This window comes from Lepus europaeus, chromosome X, assembly GCF_033115175.1.
Source record: "Lepus europaeus isolate LE1 chromosome X, mLepTim1.pri, whole genome shotgun sequence".
Classification (NCBI taxonomy): domain Eukaryota; kingdom Metazoa; phylum Chordata; class Mammalia; order Lagomorpha; family Leporidae; genus Lepus; species Lepus europaeus.
In genome coordinates this window covers 1,734,115-1,748,640 of record NC_084850.1, presented here as the reverse complement: position 1 = coordinate 1,748,640, position 14,526 = coordinate 1,734,115, and the positions used below count along the sequence as shown (strand labels likewise).

Here is a 14,526-nt window from a genome sequence, read left to right as displayed (position 1 = left end):
ATGTCCACCAGGACCACCCCCTGACTTCTCAGCCCTTCAGCCTCTCTCAGGAGCTCAACAGCATCTTCTGGGGTCTCTTTTAGGGGAGTATTCACAAAGCCCATAGACAGCTCATCCCAGCCCCAGCAGCACTTCCCCAAGTCCAATGGAGCTCCAAAAAGGTATGTCTAGTGGGTGCTGTCCAGCCAGGTAGTGGAGAGGTGTGAGGGTGTACTGCAGGCTGTACAGAGAAGATGGGATGGGGTGGGATGCAGGTGCACAGCAAGGCCTGCAGGCTTTCAGGTGGATGTGTGGGCCTCTGGGAGACCCTGGACCACTAACAGTGCCATTGTTCCGGGGCAGTCCCCTGGTACTGGTCACTGAGACAGAGAGGAGCCTTGGAGGGCCTGGGCCCAGGGTCCTCCTAGTCTGGCAGGTGACACCCTCGATTTGCTGATGGCATTGAACTGTGTGTTGTAGTCCAACTTCTTCCCAGAAGGCTGAGGTAGTATATTGTGCAAACACTTTGGCATCAGGCTGAACCTGGGGATCCATCAGAAGAAAAAGGTCAAAGGGACTGGGTGAAGAGAAGACAAGACACAGATGAGAGCCCACCAGGCTTTTTGCATGGGGCTCAGCTGGGGCTGCTTTATGATTGGAGTGTGGAGCAAGGTTGAAAGTAAAAAGAAAAGAGGCTGTGACTGTGCCGGTAAATCCAGAAGCAAGATGGGGCCTGTGGGTGGGTCCATGGAAACTGCTTGCCTCTGCAGTGCTGCCGGTTTGGTGAGAGCAGCTACCACTGGCTCTGCCCGCACTCCTTCCTCTGGCTATAAGATGACCACCGAGGATTACAAGAAGCTGTGAGTATGCCACTGAGGCCCCAGTTCCATTCCTTCCTTCAAGGAACAAGTCCAAAACTGAGCCCACTGCGAGCAGCTGGCCACTCATGTTCCAGCACAGGCCAAGAGCACTGGCCTGACATCCCTATCAGTTGCAGCTGTAGCCTGAAGTCCACCAGAGCATGACAAGTCCCAGAAAATTGAGTGGCCATGCACATTACCCTTCTGATCTGAGGGACTGCAAGGAGTTTGTAGAAGCAGCCCCACAGGCCTGGAGGAAAGGTCAGTGAGTCGTGGCCACAGGGTAGTGCCTCTGTCTGTTTCAAAGGCCTACCCTTGTAGCCCTCTTGGCCTCAGGCTCTCTGCATGCTGTGGGCCCTGGTAGCCTGGCAGGATGGCAGTTTGTGCCTAAATCTGAGCTGCTTCTTAGATAAGAAACCTTTAAGGTTGCCCATGGAGCACCTCTTGGGGTCCTTCTCAAAGCCCCTCCTACTACATTCCCAGGGAGGGGGGACTTTATACACAAACATGAGATGTACCTGCGGGTCCCAAGTGTGCCACACCTTCGTATTGTTTGTCCTGCATCATCTATGACCTGGAGCAGCTGGCACTTCTGGGGCAGTGGGATTGCAACAGGGAGAGAGGAGAGAGCTGGCTCTCAATGGAGCAACACCAGTGTATGGTGCTGGTGGAAAAGTTGGGAAGTCAAGCTGCTGAGGAGGCAACCTGGGACAGGAACCATAGGGAGGTGGGGAAGATGAGTCAGAACTGCCTCACCCCCCCCCCCAGGGCACCCTACAATGTTAGGCGCAGCTCAACATCAGGGGCTGCCGAGGAAGAGGAGGCACCTTTCTCTTCAGATGAGCAGAAGCGGAGGTAAGAGGACCCTTTGGGCATCCAGATGGACAGGAGGGGGGCTCTGCCTTCCCACCCTCTTCCCCCTCCTCAGCAAACAAAGCTCCTTAAACTGTCATAGATGTAGTTGTCATCTGTCACCCTTTGCCTCTCTGCTACCCTTTACCAAGGGGGCTGGGGCAGCATCTAGGCCTTGAGAAGATAAAGGCCTGTCCTTCCTGTGCTTAGGCTGCCTGCACTCCCAACATCTGCTGACCCATCTTTGGCTCAGGAAGCACAGCAACCATCCTTCCCCTCTACTGGAGGCTCTGGAAGCCTCCTGAAAGGAGATCCCATGGTGGCACCAGTTCCCACACTTGGGTGTACAAGTCAAAGATTCAGGAGCTCTGGAACTGGCTGGCATTCAATGCCTACCCTGCCATGGGCCACGTGTGTGTTCTTGGGCAAGTCATAAATGTTCCCCATCTGTAACTCATTGAGATGCTAGCACCTACTTTCCTGGGTTGGCAAGATGAGTGAACCAACACAGGGGTGTCCAGGGCAGGGCCAGGGCCATCCCACACTGCCCTTCTCTCGGTTTCTACCTCTCTCTTGAATAACCCTTGGAAAAGGTGAAAAACTGACTTCTCTCCCGTGCCTGCCTGGGGTGATGCTGAGTCATCTTTAGTATAAGCTTGGCTATGTTGGCTGCCCACGTCTAGCTTGCCACCCATCAGCTAGCCCCATCCTGTGTCACCCCAGATCAGAGGCTGCCAGTAGTGTGGTGAGGAAGACGGCCCCTCGGGAGCACTCTTACGTCCTGTCAGCTGCCAAGAAGAGCACTGGGTAAGGTATATGGCAGGGGGCTTGGCATGTTCTGGGATAGTTGCCCTCTCCTCAGGACTCCAGCCTTCTTCTGGCTGGTGAAAACATGGGTTGAAAGACCACTCCCAATGGCCTTCCTAGCCAGACCTTCTTGGAGTCTCACATACACCTTTTAGAAAATAGAGGTCTCACTACTGCCACTAGGGCAGGCAAGGTACTAGGGATGGAAGAGAGGCCTGGTACTTTCTGGGCACCACAGTCAGGATGCCATTTGTTTACAGGCTCTGCCCAATATGTCACCATTCTGCTTCCTTTCCAGCAGTCCTACCCAGGAGACACAGGCCCCATTTATTGCGAAGAGGTAAGTGTCATCAAGGGAAGTCTGTTGCTGGCAAGGAAGAAGGCCTCTCATCAACAAGGGGATAACGTGGGCACTGTATGAGAGGGGAGGGGAGGGTGGAGCTGCTGTCTGCAGGCCAGGTGAGCACGTGGGTGCCTCTGGTGGCATGTAGCCCAATGCTTCTATTTGTCAAGTGCTAACAAGACTGTGAAACAGCAGCAGCTCCTGAGACACGAAAGAGTTGTTTCTCTACCCCTCCTTCTGTCCTGCCAGGGACAGGCTGTTCCAGAGACTTGTCTTGGGAGTTCTCTTTCCTTTTATCAGCTGGGAAGAATCCAGGGTTAGTCTCCTTGGCCCCAGCAAGTATCCTCCTGCCTCTTACCTCCTCTCTGCTCTCACCTAGGATCAGGACCAGGGCCATGATGACAAATTCCTTTGGGAGTTGATTGTGACATTATAGATGGGTCCTAAATGATGAACAGAGTTCAAAAGGGAATGATCAGGATGTCAGGACACCCCAGCCAAGTGAGGAAGGGATGTCATTAGTTGAGGAAAATATTGGGGAAAGAGCACAGAGGCAACTTCTAGAGAGTTGAATTTAGGGACCATTCGTTGGGGTGGACAGAGAAGTTCTCCATGATGAAGTGGCATAACAAGCTGAGGTCTGAAAATCAAGGAAGAACCAAATGTTCCAGGCAGAAGGCCCAGCCAATGGAAAGGTCTGGAGGTGGGACTAGCTCAATGGAAGACCAGAAAGGCTGACTGGAATACAGTGACCGAGGGCTGGTGGCAAAACAAAGGAAGAGACAAAGCATGGTGTGTTCTTACTGGCTGTGTTAGGTTCCTGTGGCTGCTGTAACAAGGTAACGCAAAGTAGGTGGCTCAAATACCAGAAATGGATGTTCTCCAAGTTCTGGAGAGCAGAAGTCTGAGATCAAGGTGTTGACAGGGTTGGTTCCTTCTGGAGCTCCCAATGGAGAAACTGTCCCATGCCTCTCTCCTAGCTTCTGATCAATGCTGGCAGCCTTTGGAATTCCTTGGCTTGTACCTGCATTATTGCATCTGTGCCTTTGTCTTTACATGGACTTCTTTTCACTGTGTGTCTCTGTCCAGATTCCTTCTTCTTAGAATGACGCTAGCCATGGGATTTAGGACCCACCTTAATTCAGTAGGATGTCAACTTACTTTAATTACATGTGCAAAGACCCTACAGTAATCTCCCCTTGTCCTCAGGGGATACATTCCAAGACTCCCAGTGTAATCATGGATGATGTGTGTATATATAGGGTTTCATGCTATCTACATTGACTCTGGTACTATTTTGTGTTCTGGTACCTCCTTTACATCACAACTGCTGCACTTTGGGTCATTATTAGGTAAAATAAGGATGACTTGAACAGAAGCACTGTGATAACTGTGACAATTGATCTGATCACTAGGACAGGCTACTCAGTGTATAAGAGGTAGTCAGAACATACAGTGTGGACACTCTGGACAGAGGGATGATTCATGGCTCAGGTGGAAGAGAGTGAGGAGGCAAAAGATTTCATCATGCACCTCAAAATGGCTTATAATTTAAAACTTAGGAATTGTTTATTCCTGGAATTTTCCGTTTAATATTTTTGGACCATGGTTGACCACAGGTAACTGAAACCACAGAAAGCCAAACCACAAATAAGAGGCACTGCTATATTTCTAAATAAGATCACTGTCACAGATTCCCTGGGGACATTAACTTTGGGGGGACTCCATTCAACCCAGTATGCTGTGCTTATCCTGAGCTGCAGTTTCTGATTCCCCAGCCTGGGTCACCTTCCTGACCTGGCCTTGAAGTGCTGGGGCAGTTAGTCGCCACTGAAAACACATCCTTCAAAGGCCAGAACACTCTTGGGCAGCAAAGAAGACTACTTGGGCTGTTTCTCTTCTTGCCCACAGGATTGAGGTGGTGGATGAGGACGGGCCTTCTGAGAAGAGCCAGGGGCCACCCGCAGTGGCAAGACTGTTTCCTGGCTTGAGCAGGTAATCAACCGCTCATCTCTGCCTGGGGCTGGTACTGCCAGACCTGCCACTGTGTCACTGTCAGACCATCTCCCAGCTGGCCCTCAGGGTCCATGTCCTCCTGTGCCTGGTGACAGGATGAGGCATGACAATCAGTAAAGCCCATCTTGCTGAATGTCCCAGAGCTGAAAGGAGCAAAACAGTCTGGCCTCCAGGGAGAGTGTACTTGGCTCTTATCTACTTAGTACTTATCTGAGTCACCTTAACCCTTGCACCACTGAGCCTGGTGGCAGCACAACATCCTGAGAAAAATTACCAACCTTGCAGTTGGAGTGGACCAGCTGCCACAATGTCACTTGCCATTGGGTAGCCTTGTTGATGGCACCCCTGTAAGTTGGCCAGGTTCAACCTGCCTGGGAAGGAGGCTCTGGATCCCCAGTGCAGCTGCCTTCTTTACCATGTGGATGAAGGCAGGACCAAAGTGTCTCGAGTGATTTGGATCGAGAGCACGCTGAGTGTGACCAGCCTGTGGGGAGCCAGGAGCCTAGGTGGGTATTGTCACCTGGCTCTGGTCTGTAAGCTGTTAGCATGGCCTGCCAACTGGGGAGAGTCTGACAGTGAGGTGACAGGCCAGGGGCAGGCTGAGCACAGCTGATCTCACTCTAGGCAGGACCCTAATTTCACCCTGATTTCCAACCCCAGGGTATCCAGGAAGATAATGATGCTCTCTTTTCTGTGGGATGAAAAGCAATCAATACTTCCTTGTAATCGGTGCTGAATGATGCTAAGTCTGGCAGACAGTATTATAGCCCTTGTTGATGATGTTTAAAGCACCTGCCTGCATTGAGAGCTTTGCCTAAACCTGTGACTGCTGAGAGCTACACTTCTGTGACACTATTGGAAAACCAGTGAGGCCAGAAGGGCAGAGTACCTTCCCCTAGAGGTCATTTCCTGAACTCCAGGGGCTGTCCTGACTCTCCTAATGTCATTGCAACCTCTAACTCTTCTCCCTAGTTTGAGTTCCACAACCGTCTGTAGACCTGTCACCCCATCCTCTTGATCCTCTGTTTCTCTGACTCTCTCCATGGGAACTTTTATCTATAAGAACCTCTGAAGATGTGGAGAGGAAGATTTGAGAGCTCCTTACAAGACAATATCTAGGGGACTTGGTGATGGTTGCAATATGGGGGCAAGGCATCAACAAGAGCAATGCACTGACTCCCAGTTCTGGAGGCTGGAAGTCCGAGATGATGGTGTGGGTGGAATTGGCTTCTCCTGAGGACTCTCCTTGGTTTGTAGATGGCCTCCTGTCCTTGTGTCCTCACAGAGTCTTCCCTGAGAGTGTGTCTGTGCATTGATCTTCTCTTCTCATAAGGACATCAGTCACATTGGATTAAGGACCCTATTTTAACTAAATCACCTCTTTAAAAGCCCTATCTCCAAATTCAGTAACATTCTGAGGCTCTAGGGATTAGTATTTCAGCATATACATTTTCAGAGACACAGTGTATATCTTTCATTGCACCTTGTTTATCTTTTGAAAAAAATGCCACAAATGGTTTCAAATACTTTTGAAGTGATAATGTAGGAGAATTATGTTATGCTTTATTTTGTATTTAAGAGGCATTTAACATTTATTCCAGAAAATTCCTGTGACTATTTAATACACATCATCTGGCTGTCACAGCAAGGTGGCTGCCATAACAAAGTACATTCAGCCCTCTGTATCTATAGGTTCCCATATCTGCAGATTCACTCAACTGTGGATCAAAAATATTGGGGAAAAATTGCATCTGTACTGAACATTCACAAACTTTTTTTCTTGTCATAATCCCCTAGACGGGACAGTGTAATAGCTATTTACATAGTGTTTGTATTTTTTTTAAGATTTTTTTATTTACTTGAGAAGTAAAATTACAGAGAGCAAGAGAGGGAGAGAGAGAGTCTGTAACAGAGACAGAGACAGAGAGAGATCTTCCATACGCTGGTTCATTCCACAAATGGCCAGAATGGCTGGAGCTGAGCTGATGTGAAGCCAGGAGCCAGGAGCTTCTTACGGGTCTCCTATGTGGGTGCAGGGGCCCAAGCACTTTAGCCATCTTCCTCTGCTTTCCCAGGCCACTAGCATGGATCTGGGTCAGAAGAGGAGCAGCTGGGACATGAACCGGTGCCCATATGGGATGCCAATGCTGCAGGCAGAGGCTTAACCTGCTATGCCACAGTGCCAGCCCCAATAGCATTTGTATTGTATTAGGTATTATAAGTCATCTGGCAATGACTTAGAGAACATGGGAGGATGTGTGTGGATACTATGCAAATGCTATAGCATTCAATATAAGGGACTTGAGCATGCAAAGATGTTGATATCCATTGGGGAGGAGGGAGGTGTCTTGGAACCAATATCCTATAGATTTTGAGGAATGACTATACCACAAATTGGATGATTCAAAAAAACACAAATGTTATTTTCTGCCTCTTTTGGAGGCCAGAGGCCTGAGGCCAAAGTTCCTCATGTGGGAAATGAGGGAAGAATGTGTTCCAGGGCGGCCACCATCTTCTCTAGGGATCTGTGCACATTGGCTTCCCTGTACGTGTGTCTCCCAGCCCTCATGTCCCCTGTGTGTGATGATGACGCCAGTCACACTGGCTTAGGGCCCACCTTAATGACCTCACTTGAACTTGATCACCTCTGGCAAGCAACCTGCCTCCAAACACGCTCACTCTCTGGTACTAGGGGTTAAAAGTTCAACAAACTATTTAGGTAAGGGGTGGAGAAGACACAATTCAACCCATAGCAGGAGCTGAGCAAGGCAGAGACTTGAAAATGACAGCCTAGAGCAATTGAGTGGCCAGGAAGGCAGAGAACTGGGGACTTGGGATGATGTGGTGTTTGGCTCAGGCCATGAGAGGCTTGCCTGTAGAGCCATAGTCTGTAGATACATGGCTCTGGGCACTTGAAAGAGCAGTTGTAAATGGCCTGTAATTGGTTAGAACCACCAGCAGCAGTGAGAGAGAAGGGAAAAGTAAACAAAACCTATGTTAGCAAGGCACTCCAAAATTTGGGGATTGGGGAAGAGATGAACGGCCTAGGGTACTCCACCTGGAAAAGAACAAACATGAGGGCCATGGCTACCATCTTGGGATCTTTAAAGAGCTGCTAGGAGGAGAGGAAGCAAAATTATCTTGCCTATTTCGCCCTAAGAAATGGAAGTAGGGCCAGCTTATGGAATATTATAGACACTGGAATCTCATGAGCCCTGCCATTCCAGAAGTGTACAACAGGGGATAGTCAGGAAAGCTGGAGACAGGGATCCACGTTCCTAGTAAGAGGCTGAATTTGATGCTTTAGATAGTTTTTACTCCTTCAGATTCTGCAGTCACAAAATATTTGGAATCCACCCAGGTAGCTTCTAGGTGAGTTTCTGGCTAACCCTGGTCCTGAGGAGCGTTTTTCTTTTTTCTTTCTTTCTTTCTTTCTTTCTTTCTTTCTTTCTTTCTTTCTCTTTCTTTCTTTCTTTCTTTCTTTCTTTCTTTCTTTCTTTCTTTCTTTCTTTCTTTTTTTGACAGGCAGAGTTAGACAGAGAGAGAGAGAGACAGAGAGAAAGGTCTTCCTTCCATTGGTTCACCCCCAAATGGCCGCTACAGCCAGCACTGCGCCGATCCGAAGCCAGGAGCCAGGTGCTTCCTCCTGGTCTCCCATGCAGGTGCAGGCCCGGGCCACAGCAGAGAGCTGGACTGGAAGAGGAGCAACTGGGACAGAATCTGGTGCCCCAACCGGGACTAGAACCCGGGGTGCCGGTGCCACAGGCGGAGGATTAGCCTAGTGAGCTGTGGTGCTGGCCATGAGGGGCGTTTTTCTATGAGCCATCAGGTGTTGTACTGGGCCAGGTAGCCACCATCAGTACCTCCCCACTCATCTCCTGTCTCCCTGGCTGTGTGAGAAGCTGTGTGAGTAATTCAACCCAGCCTCTAGCTCCTCCAGGAAAGGCTGCTTTGTGGCAGAGTGGGAGAGGAGAATATCATAGCTCTGTCCCTCCCCAGTCCTGGTTATGCCTTATCTGTTTTCACTATAGCCCAAAGGGTAGCTCCTCCTAACTAGCTCCCACACACCCTGCAAATTGAGGTACCCTCTTGCAAAAACTGGCACTGCGTGAGCACCCCTTGTCCTTAGTTTTCTGCCTCATAAGACCAGGGAAGGGCCTCCTGGGACCTGGTCCTTGGCCAGGCCCTGGCTTTATGGTAGCTGGGGAGCCATGACTAAGACCATAGCTTCTGACATCAGACAAAACCCTGGCTTTGCCCTATACTGGCTGTGTGATCTTGAGCAGTCTCTTTGTCTTTCTGTGTAAAGTAGGGTGAACAGTAACAACCACTTTGCAAGGCTGTCCTGAATACTAAGTGGGGTAATGCATAGAAGGTACTTGGCACAGTCCTGGGCACTGGTATCGTGGGGCCTTCCTGGTTAAAGGCTTGCTTTGTTGCAGGCCATTCTTCAAATGCAAGGAGAGACCAATATTGCCATCTACTGGTAATTTAGGGAAATGCGACTAAGGGCAGTGAATAGAAGGCATCCCCTCCCCCAGGCTCCCCTCTTCTATCACTTGCATTCCCACAGATGACTGGGGCCACATTGGACGTTTGCTGATCAGTGTTTCTGGGCCTCTGGATTCAGAAAACATCCAGATCTGTGTTCAGAACAGATCTGAGAACAACTGAGAACCTTAAATTAGACTACACTTAACTGTGGTTGAAGGTTTTTGGATGTGGTGGAGTTGGAAGAGAGGTTACTGGGAAGGACAGGCTGGAAGGATTCTTAGAATTAATACAAGGGAACTTCAAAAAGTTTATGGAAAATGGAATTAGAAGATGATTTTATTTTGGTGCCCCCAAATTTGAAACTTATGTATTTTTTTCATAATATCCATTTTCCATTGACATCTTTTCTTTCAGTCTTTAAATTTTTTTTTATTTAAGAGACAGATAGAAAGTGTTCCCACCTGCTGGTTCACTCCCCAAGTGCCTGCGTTGTTCAGTGCTGGGCCAGGCTCACTCATTTGAGCCATCACCACTGCCTCCCAGGGTCTGCACTGGTAGTAAGCTGGAGTGAGGAGATGGAGCCAGGACTTGAACTCAGGCACTTTGACATGTTAGACGAGCACGTTAACTGCTAGGTTACATGCACACTCCTCCATGAGGTTCTCTGAGATTCTTTATATTTGTTTTCTGGTGCTATAATAGGGTAACAGAAATTGGGTTTCTTAAAGCAGCAGTATTTATTCTTTCATAATTCTAGAATCTGCAAGTCTAAGACCAAGATGTTGACAGGGCTGTGGTCCCTCCAAAGCCTCTGAGGGAAAATCCATCACGTGCATTTCTCTTCATTTTTGTTCCTGAAAATCCTCAGTGTCACTGTTGCTTGTGGCTGCATTACTCCAATCTCACCTTTTCTTTACATGGCTGTCTTTCCTCTGTGTGTCTGTGTGCAAATTTCTCTCCTCTTGCAAGGACACCTGTCTCTGGAAGAGCACCCACTTTACTGAATTTGACTTTGTCTTACTTTTTTTATTTTTTTGACAGGCAGAGTGGACAGTGAGAGAGAGAGACAGAGAGAAAGGTCTTCCTTTTCTGTTGGTTCACCCTCCAATGGCCACTGTGGCTGGTGCGCTGCGGCCGGCGCGGCGCACCGCACCGATCCGAAGGCAGGAGCTAGGAGACCCCTGGTCTCCCATGGGGTGCAGGGCCCAAGCACTTGGGCCATCCTCCACTGCCTTCCCAGGCCACAGCAGAGAGCTGGCCTGGAAGAGGGGCAACCGGGACAGAATCTGGCGCCCCGACTGGGACTAGAACCCGGTGTGCCAGCACCGCAGGCGGAGGATTAGCCTAGTGAGCCGCAGTGCCGGCCGACTTTGTCTTACTTTGATGACATCTGTCACAGAACTCAGGGGTTTGGATTTCAATGTCTTATAGCTTTTGAGAGAACCCAGCCCAACTCCAGACCCCTCTGGAACAGGTGCCATTCAAGCTGGGTCTCTAAGAAGAGGATTGTTCAGGGGGAAGACAAAGGAAGAAGAAGGAAGTAAAGGAGGGGCACCAGCTTGGGCAGAATCGCAGAGACTTGAAAATTGTTCATTTGCCTCCCTTATGTAACCAGGATATCTTCCTCATACTCGCCTGTCCTGGTACCACATGCTTTAAATGAGGCATAGTAGGGCCAGAGGTTAGGGACTTTATGATGTGATAAATGACATTATAATCAATACCAATGTCATCATCGTTATCACAAGAAAAGATGGGCAGAATGAAAGCCCCTCCTGGCTTTCATGGTGGGGAAAGGCCCTGTTGCTGGCAGTGTTTCCCAGGATGGAGGTAGAAGAACAGAGGGTCCTGGTCTAGGTTGGAGCCACACACCAAAGTCAACTCCAAGGCCAGCTTCCCTGCCTTCACCCTTGCCCCATCAATCCTTCCTCCTCTTGGGACTGCTGAATGGTTTTCTCAAAGCACCAGTCACATTGTGTCAAAAACCATGGCTTCCCCCGACCAGGGGAGAGAGTGCTTATGGTGTGAATTGGGATGTTTCTTGAAGGGGAACTTAAGCCTCCCTCCATGAACCTGGGAAGGTCTGGTGTGGGAGCTCTACTTTCTCTTCAGCCCTTGCCAGTGCTTTGGCCAAACCTGACTGGTGTCAGGACCTGCAATGGGGCCAGAGAGTACATCAGACTTAGTTCTGAGTGGCCTTCTTTGGAGGACTGAGTTGGTCTCCCTCTCCATAAGCTCCAATTCATGGGCACCTGGGCACATCCCCTCCAAATTTGGTCTGTTGATTTCCTTGGCATCTCATACCCATGAGTCCCCATCAGCCCATGAACTCATACATAGATACGAGGACAATCCCATTAGTGACAGCGACAGATGGGACATCAGGGTTGGGAGGTCCCATTTCTACCCAGAAGCTTCTTTGATGTGTCTGAGGCAGGGCTGGGTTCAGGTTGGGATTGGGAGTCTGCTGAAGGAGCTCTTTACTCACTTTTGTCTGAGTTCGGCAACATCAAGAAGGTTCCAGGCCAAGGAAGAAATGAGAAAAAATGATATGTGTGTCAGGGGGGAGCAGGTGATGGGGAAGGACGACACTTTTCTCACAAGCACCTCCTGCATCTCTCCTCTGGCCTGCAGTTCGAGGGGTGAGGAGACTGTCCGCCTACAGATCATGACACCCAGGCCAGGACTCCGCTTGGTGGCCCCAGACCTGGAAGACATGAGGTATGGGGATCCTGCTGCTGTCCTGGCTCCCTCCACAGCCTGGGGGCTGGTTCTGCCATTGTAGGGCCAACAGGTGGGTGGAAGTCATGAGCTATGAGTTCTCTGCCTCTGTTATGGAGCTAGTGCTTGGGCTGTGAGAGGCAGGCCTGGTCCTGGAGATCTAGTGGTGGCCACCACCCACCATAGGCTGGAATGTCTGACTGTCCCATGGGGGAGGGAGAGGCAGACACAGACATGAGTGTGAGGTCAGCCCTCTGTGTTGACTGCACCATATGCCAGGAGCTCCCAGATGTGACAGCTCAGCCCTATTCATCCCTGAAGCCAAGACTGGCCACCTGCACTGGGTGGGGACAGCAGTTATCCGGAGCCACCTGAGGCCACTGGAACATTGTCCTGCCTACGTGATAGGGCCCACTAGGCACAGGGTTGGATCCTTGGGTCACCCCACAGTTTACAATGCCACCATGCCCAATTCTGGAGATGAGGAGGGATGGGGGACCAACAGAAAGTGGGACAGGCCCATCTGCTGCCCTGGGCAGTGGGGAGCAAGGGCTCACAATGCTTTCGAGTCTGGGATCTAGGCAGGGAACAGGGAGTTAGGACTGGAGGTTGGGCCTGGAGCCTAGGAAAGCTGGGACTGAAGCTAGGGGAGCTCTGCACAGAGGAAGTGACATCCAAGATGAGTCCTGGGGATCTCTAGGTTCCTTTCCTGTCCTTCTTGAGCCCTACTTTCTCCACTGCCACTTCCTGTTAGAGATGTTTTTAACCCTACTGCCCTCCCTAGGTGTGGGCCTCCACCATCACTTGCCCAGCTGTCTGCAGCCTTTTCCTGCTGTACCATCCTCGCATTGCCCTCCATGCATCTGCCTGGGAGGCAGGAGTCATTGTGAAGAACCATGTCATTTTCCTCACCCACTCGATTACACTCTGCAGTCCAAACTCACCACCTTGTCAGATGAAACTTCCACAAACTGGTCCCCTCCTAGCCTTAGACTCTCCCTCCATGTGCACCCACTCTGCATTGTTTGGTCTCACCTCAAATGCCCTTTCCTCTAAGGCACCTTTCTCCCTTGTGTATCTTTTCCACCTCACAATCATCCATTTATCCATAGATCTGTCTAACCAAAGGACTATGGGTACATAGACAGCAGGGGTTGCAGCTCAGTGCTCCCTACAGTCTCTTTGCACCCAAGCATGACAATTGGCCCAAAATATGAGTTCAAAAGTCTGCTGCTGGAATAATCTAGAATCACCCAGTATAATTTTTTAATAAAGCAACATGGGAAGCTTCCTTGGTTTCTCTAAGATGATCAGTGTCTGAAAAATGAGCAGTGATCCTGAGAGATGCAAACAGAAGCAAGGATGCCTCTGTCATAGCAGAGGTCTCTGCTGTCTCCCCAACCTCCATAGTCCACCAGGCCTCTTGTACCTTGTCTGGGGTGGCAAGGCTACAACAGCCCATTAAGATCCTCTAGAGGGCTGGTACTATGGCGTAGTGGGTAAAACTGCTGCCTGCAGTGCCAGCATCCCATATGGGCGCCAGTTCTAGTCTCAGATGCTCCACTTCCAATCCAGCTCTGTACTGTGACCTGGAAAAGCAGTAGAAGGTGGCTCAAGTCCTTAGGTCCCTGCACCCACATGGGAGACCCGGAAGAAGCTCCTGGCTCCTGGCTTTGGATCAGTGCAGCTCCATCCATTGCTGCCATTTGGGGAGTGAACCAGCGGATGGAAGACTTCTCTCTCTGTGCCTCTGCTTCTCCGTAGCTCTGCCTTTCAAATAAACAAACAAATAAATAAATAAATCTTTTTTAAAAAAAAATCCTCTAGCGAACACCCTACACATACTTTTCAACTGGAGGTTCAAGTGGAAGAAGGAAGAAAGAAGGAAAGCCAGGATTCACCAAGCCCCATACTGTCCCAGACAGCCTGGCAACACTCAGAGATCCAGGTGACTGCTGAAGAAACCAAAAGCCTGAATGGTTAATTAACTTGCTCCAGGTCGAGAGCAGGCAGGCCCATCCAGCCTACCTGACTCCTACCTTGCACCTTTTTTTTTTTTAAGATTTGTTATTATTTACTTGAAAGTCAGAGTTACACAGAAAGGAGAGGCAGAGAGAGAGAGGTCTTCCATCTGCTGGTTCACTCCCTAGATGGCTGCAACGGCCAGAGCTGCGCCTATCCGAAGCCAGGAGCCAGGAGCTTCTATCAAGTCTCCCACGTGGGTGCAGTGGCCCAAGGACTTGGGCCATCTTCTGCTTTCCCAGGCCATAGCAGAGAGCTGGATTGGAAGTAGAGCAGCCGGGACTCGAACCGGCGCCCATATGGGATGCGGCACTGCAGGTGGCGGCTTCACCCGCTACGCCACAGTGCCGGCCCCAACCTTGTAGCTTTTGCCCAATAACCCACTACACTCATGAGGACAGGGGGCATGGGAGCAGGGAGCATTGATAGACA

General features: G+C 50.0%; 1 protein-coding gene across 8 annotated transcripts in view; it reads left to right on the top strand.

Annotated features, from left to right (window-relative positions):
• Nucleotides 1-14,526, top strand: part of ZNF185 (zinc finger protein 185 with LIM domain) — a 67,278-nt gene that overhangs the window by 15,806 nt on the left and 36,946 nt on the right. For 5 of the 8 annotated variants that reach the window (XM_062183842.1, XM_062183846.1, XM_062183843.1 and 2 more), the window contains exons 6-12: nt 84-161; nt 750-839; nt 1,608-1,694; nt 2,415-2,498; nt 2,797-2,838; nt 4,753-4,836; nt 11,986-12,072. In XM_062183842.1, the coding sequence (XP_062039826.1) occupies nt 84-161; nt 750-839; nt 1,608-1,694; nt 2,415-2,498; nt 2,797-2,838; nt 4,753-4,836; nt 11,986-12,072 (552 nt within the window). The remainder of the gene's footprint in view (nt 1-83; nt 162-749; nt 840-1,607; nt 1,695-2,414; nt 2,499-2,796; nt 2,839-4,752; nt 4,837-11,985; nt 12,073-14,526) is intronic. The other 3 variants (XM_062183840.1, XM_062183845.1, XM_062183844.1) reach the window with 3 other exon arrangements.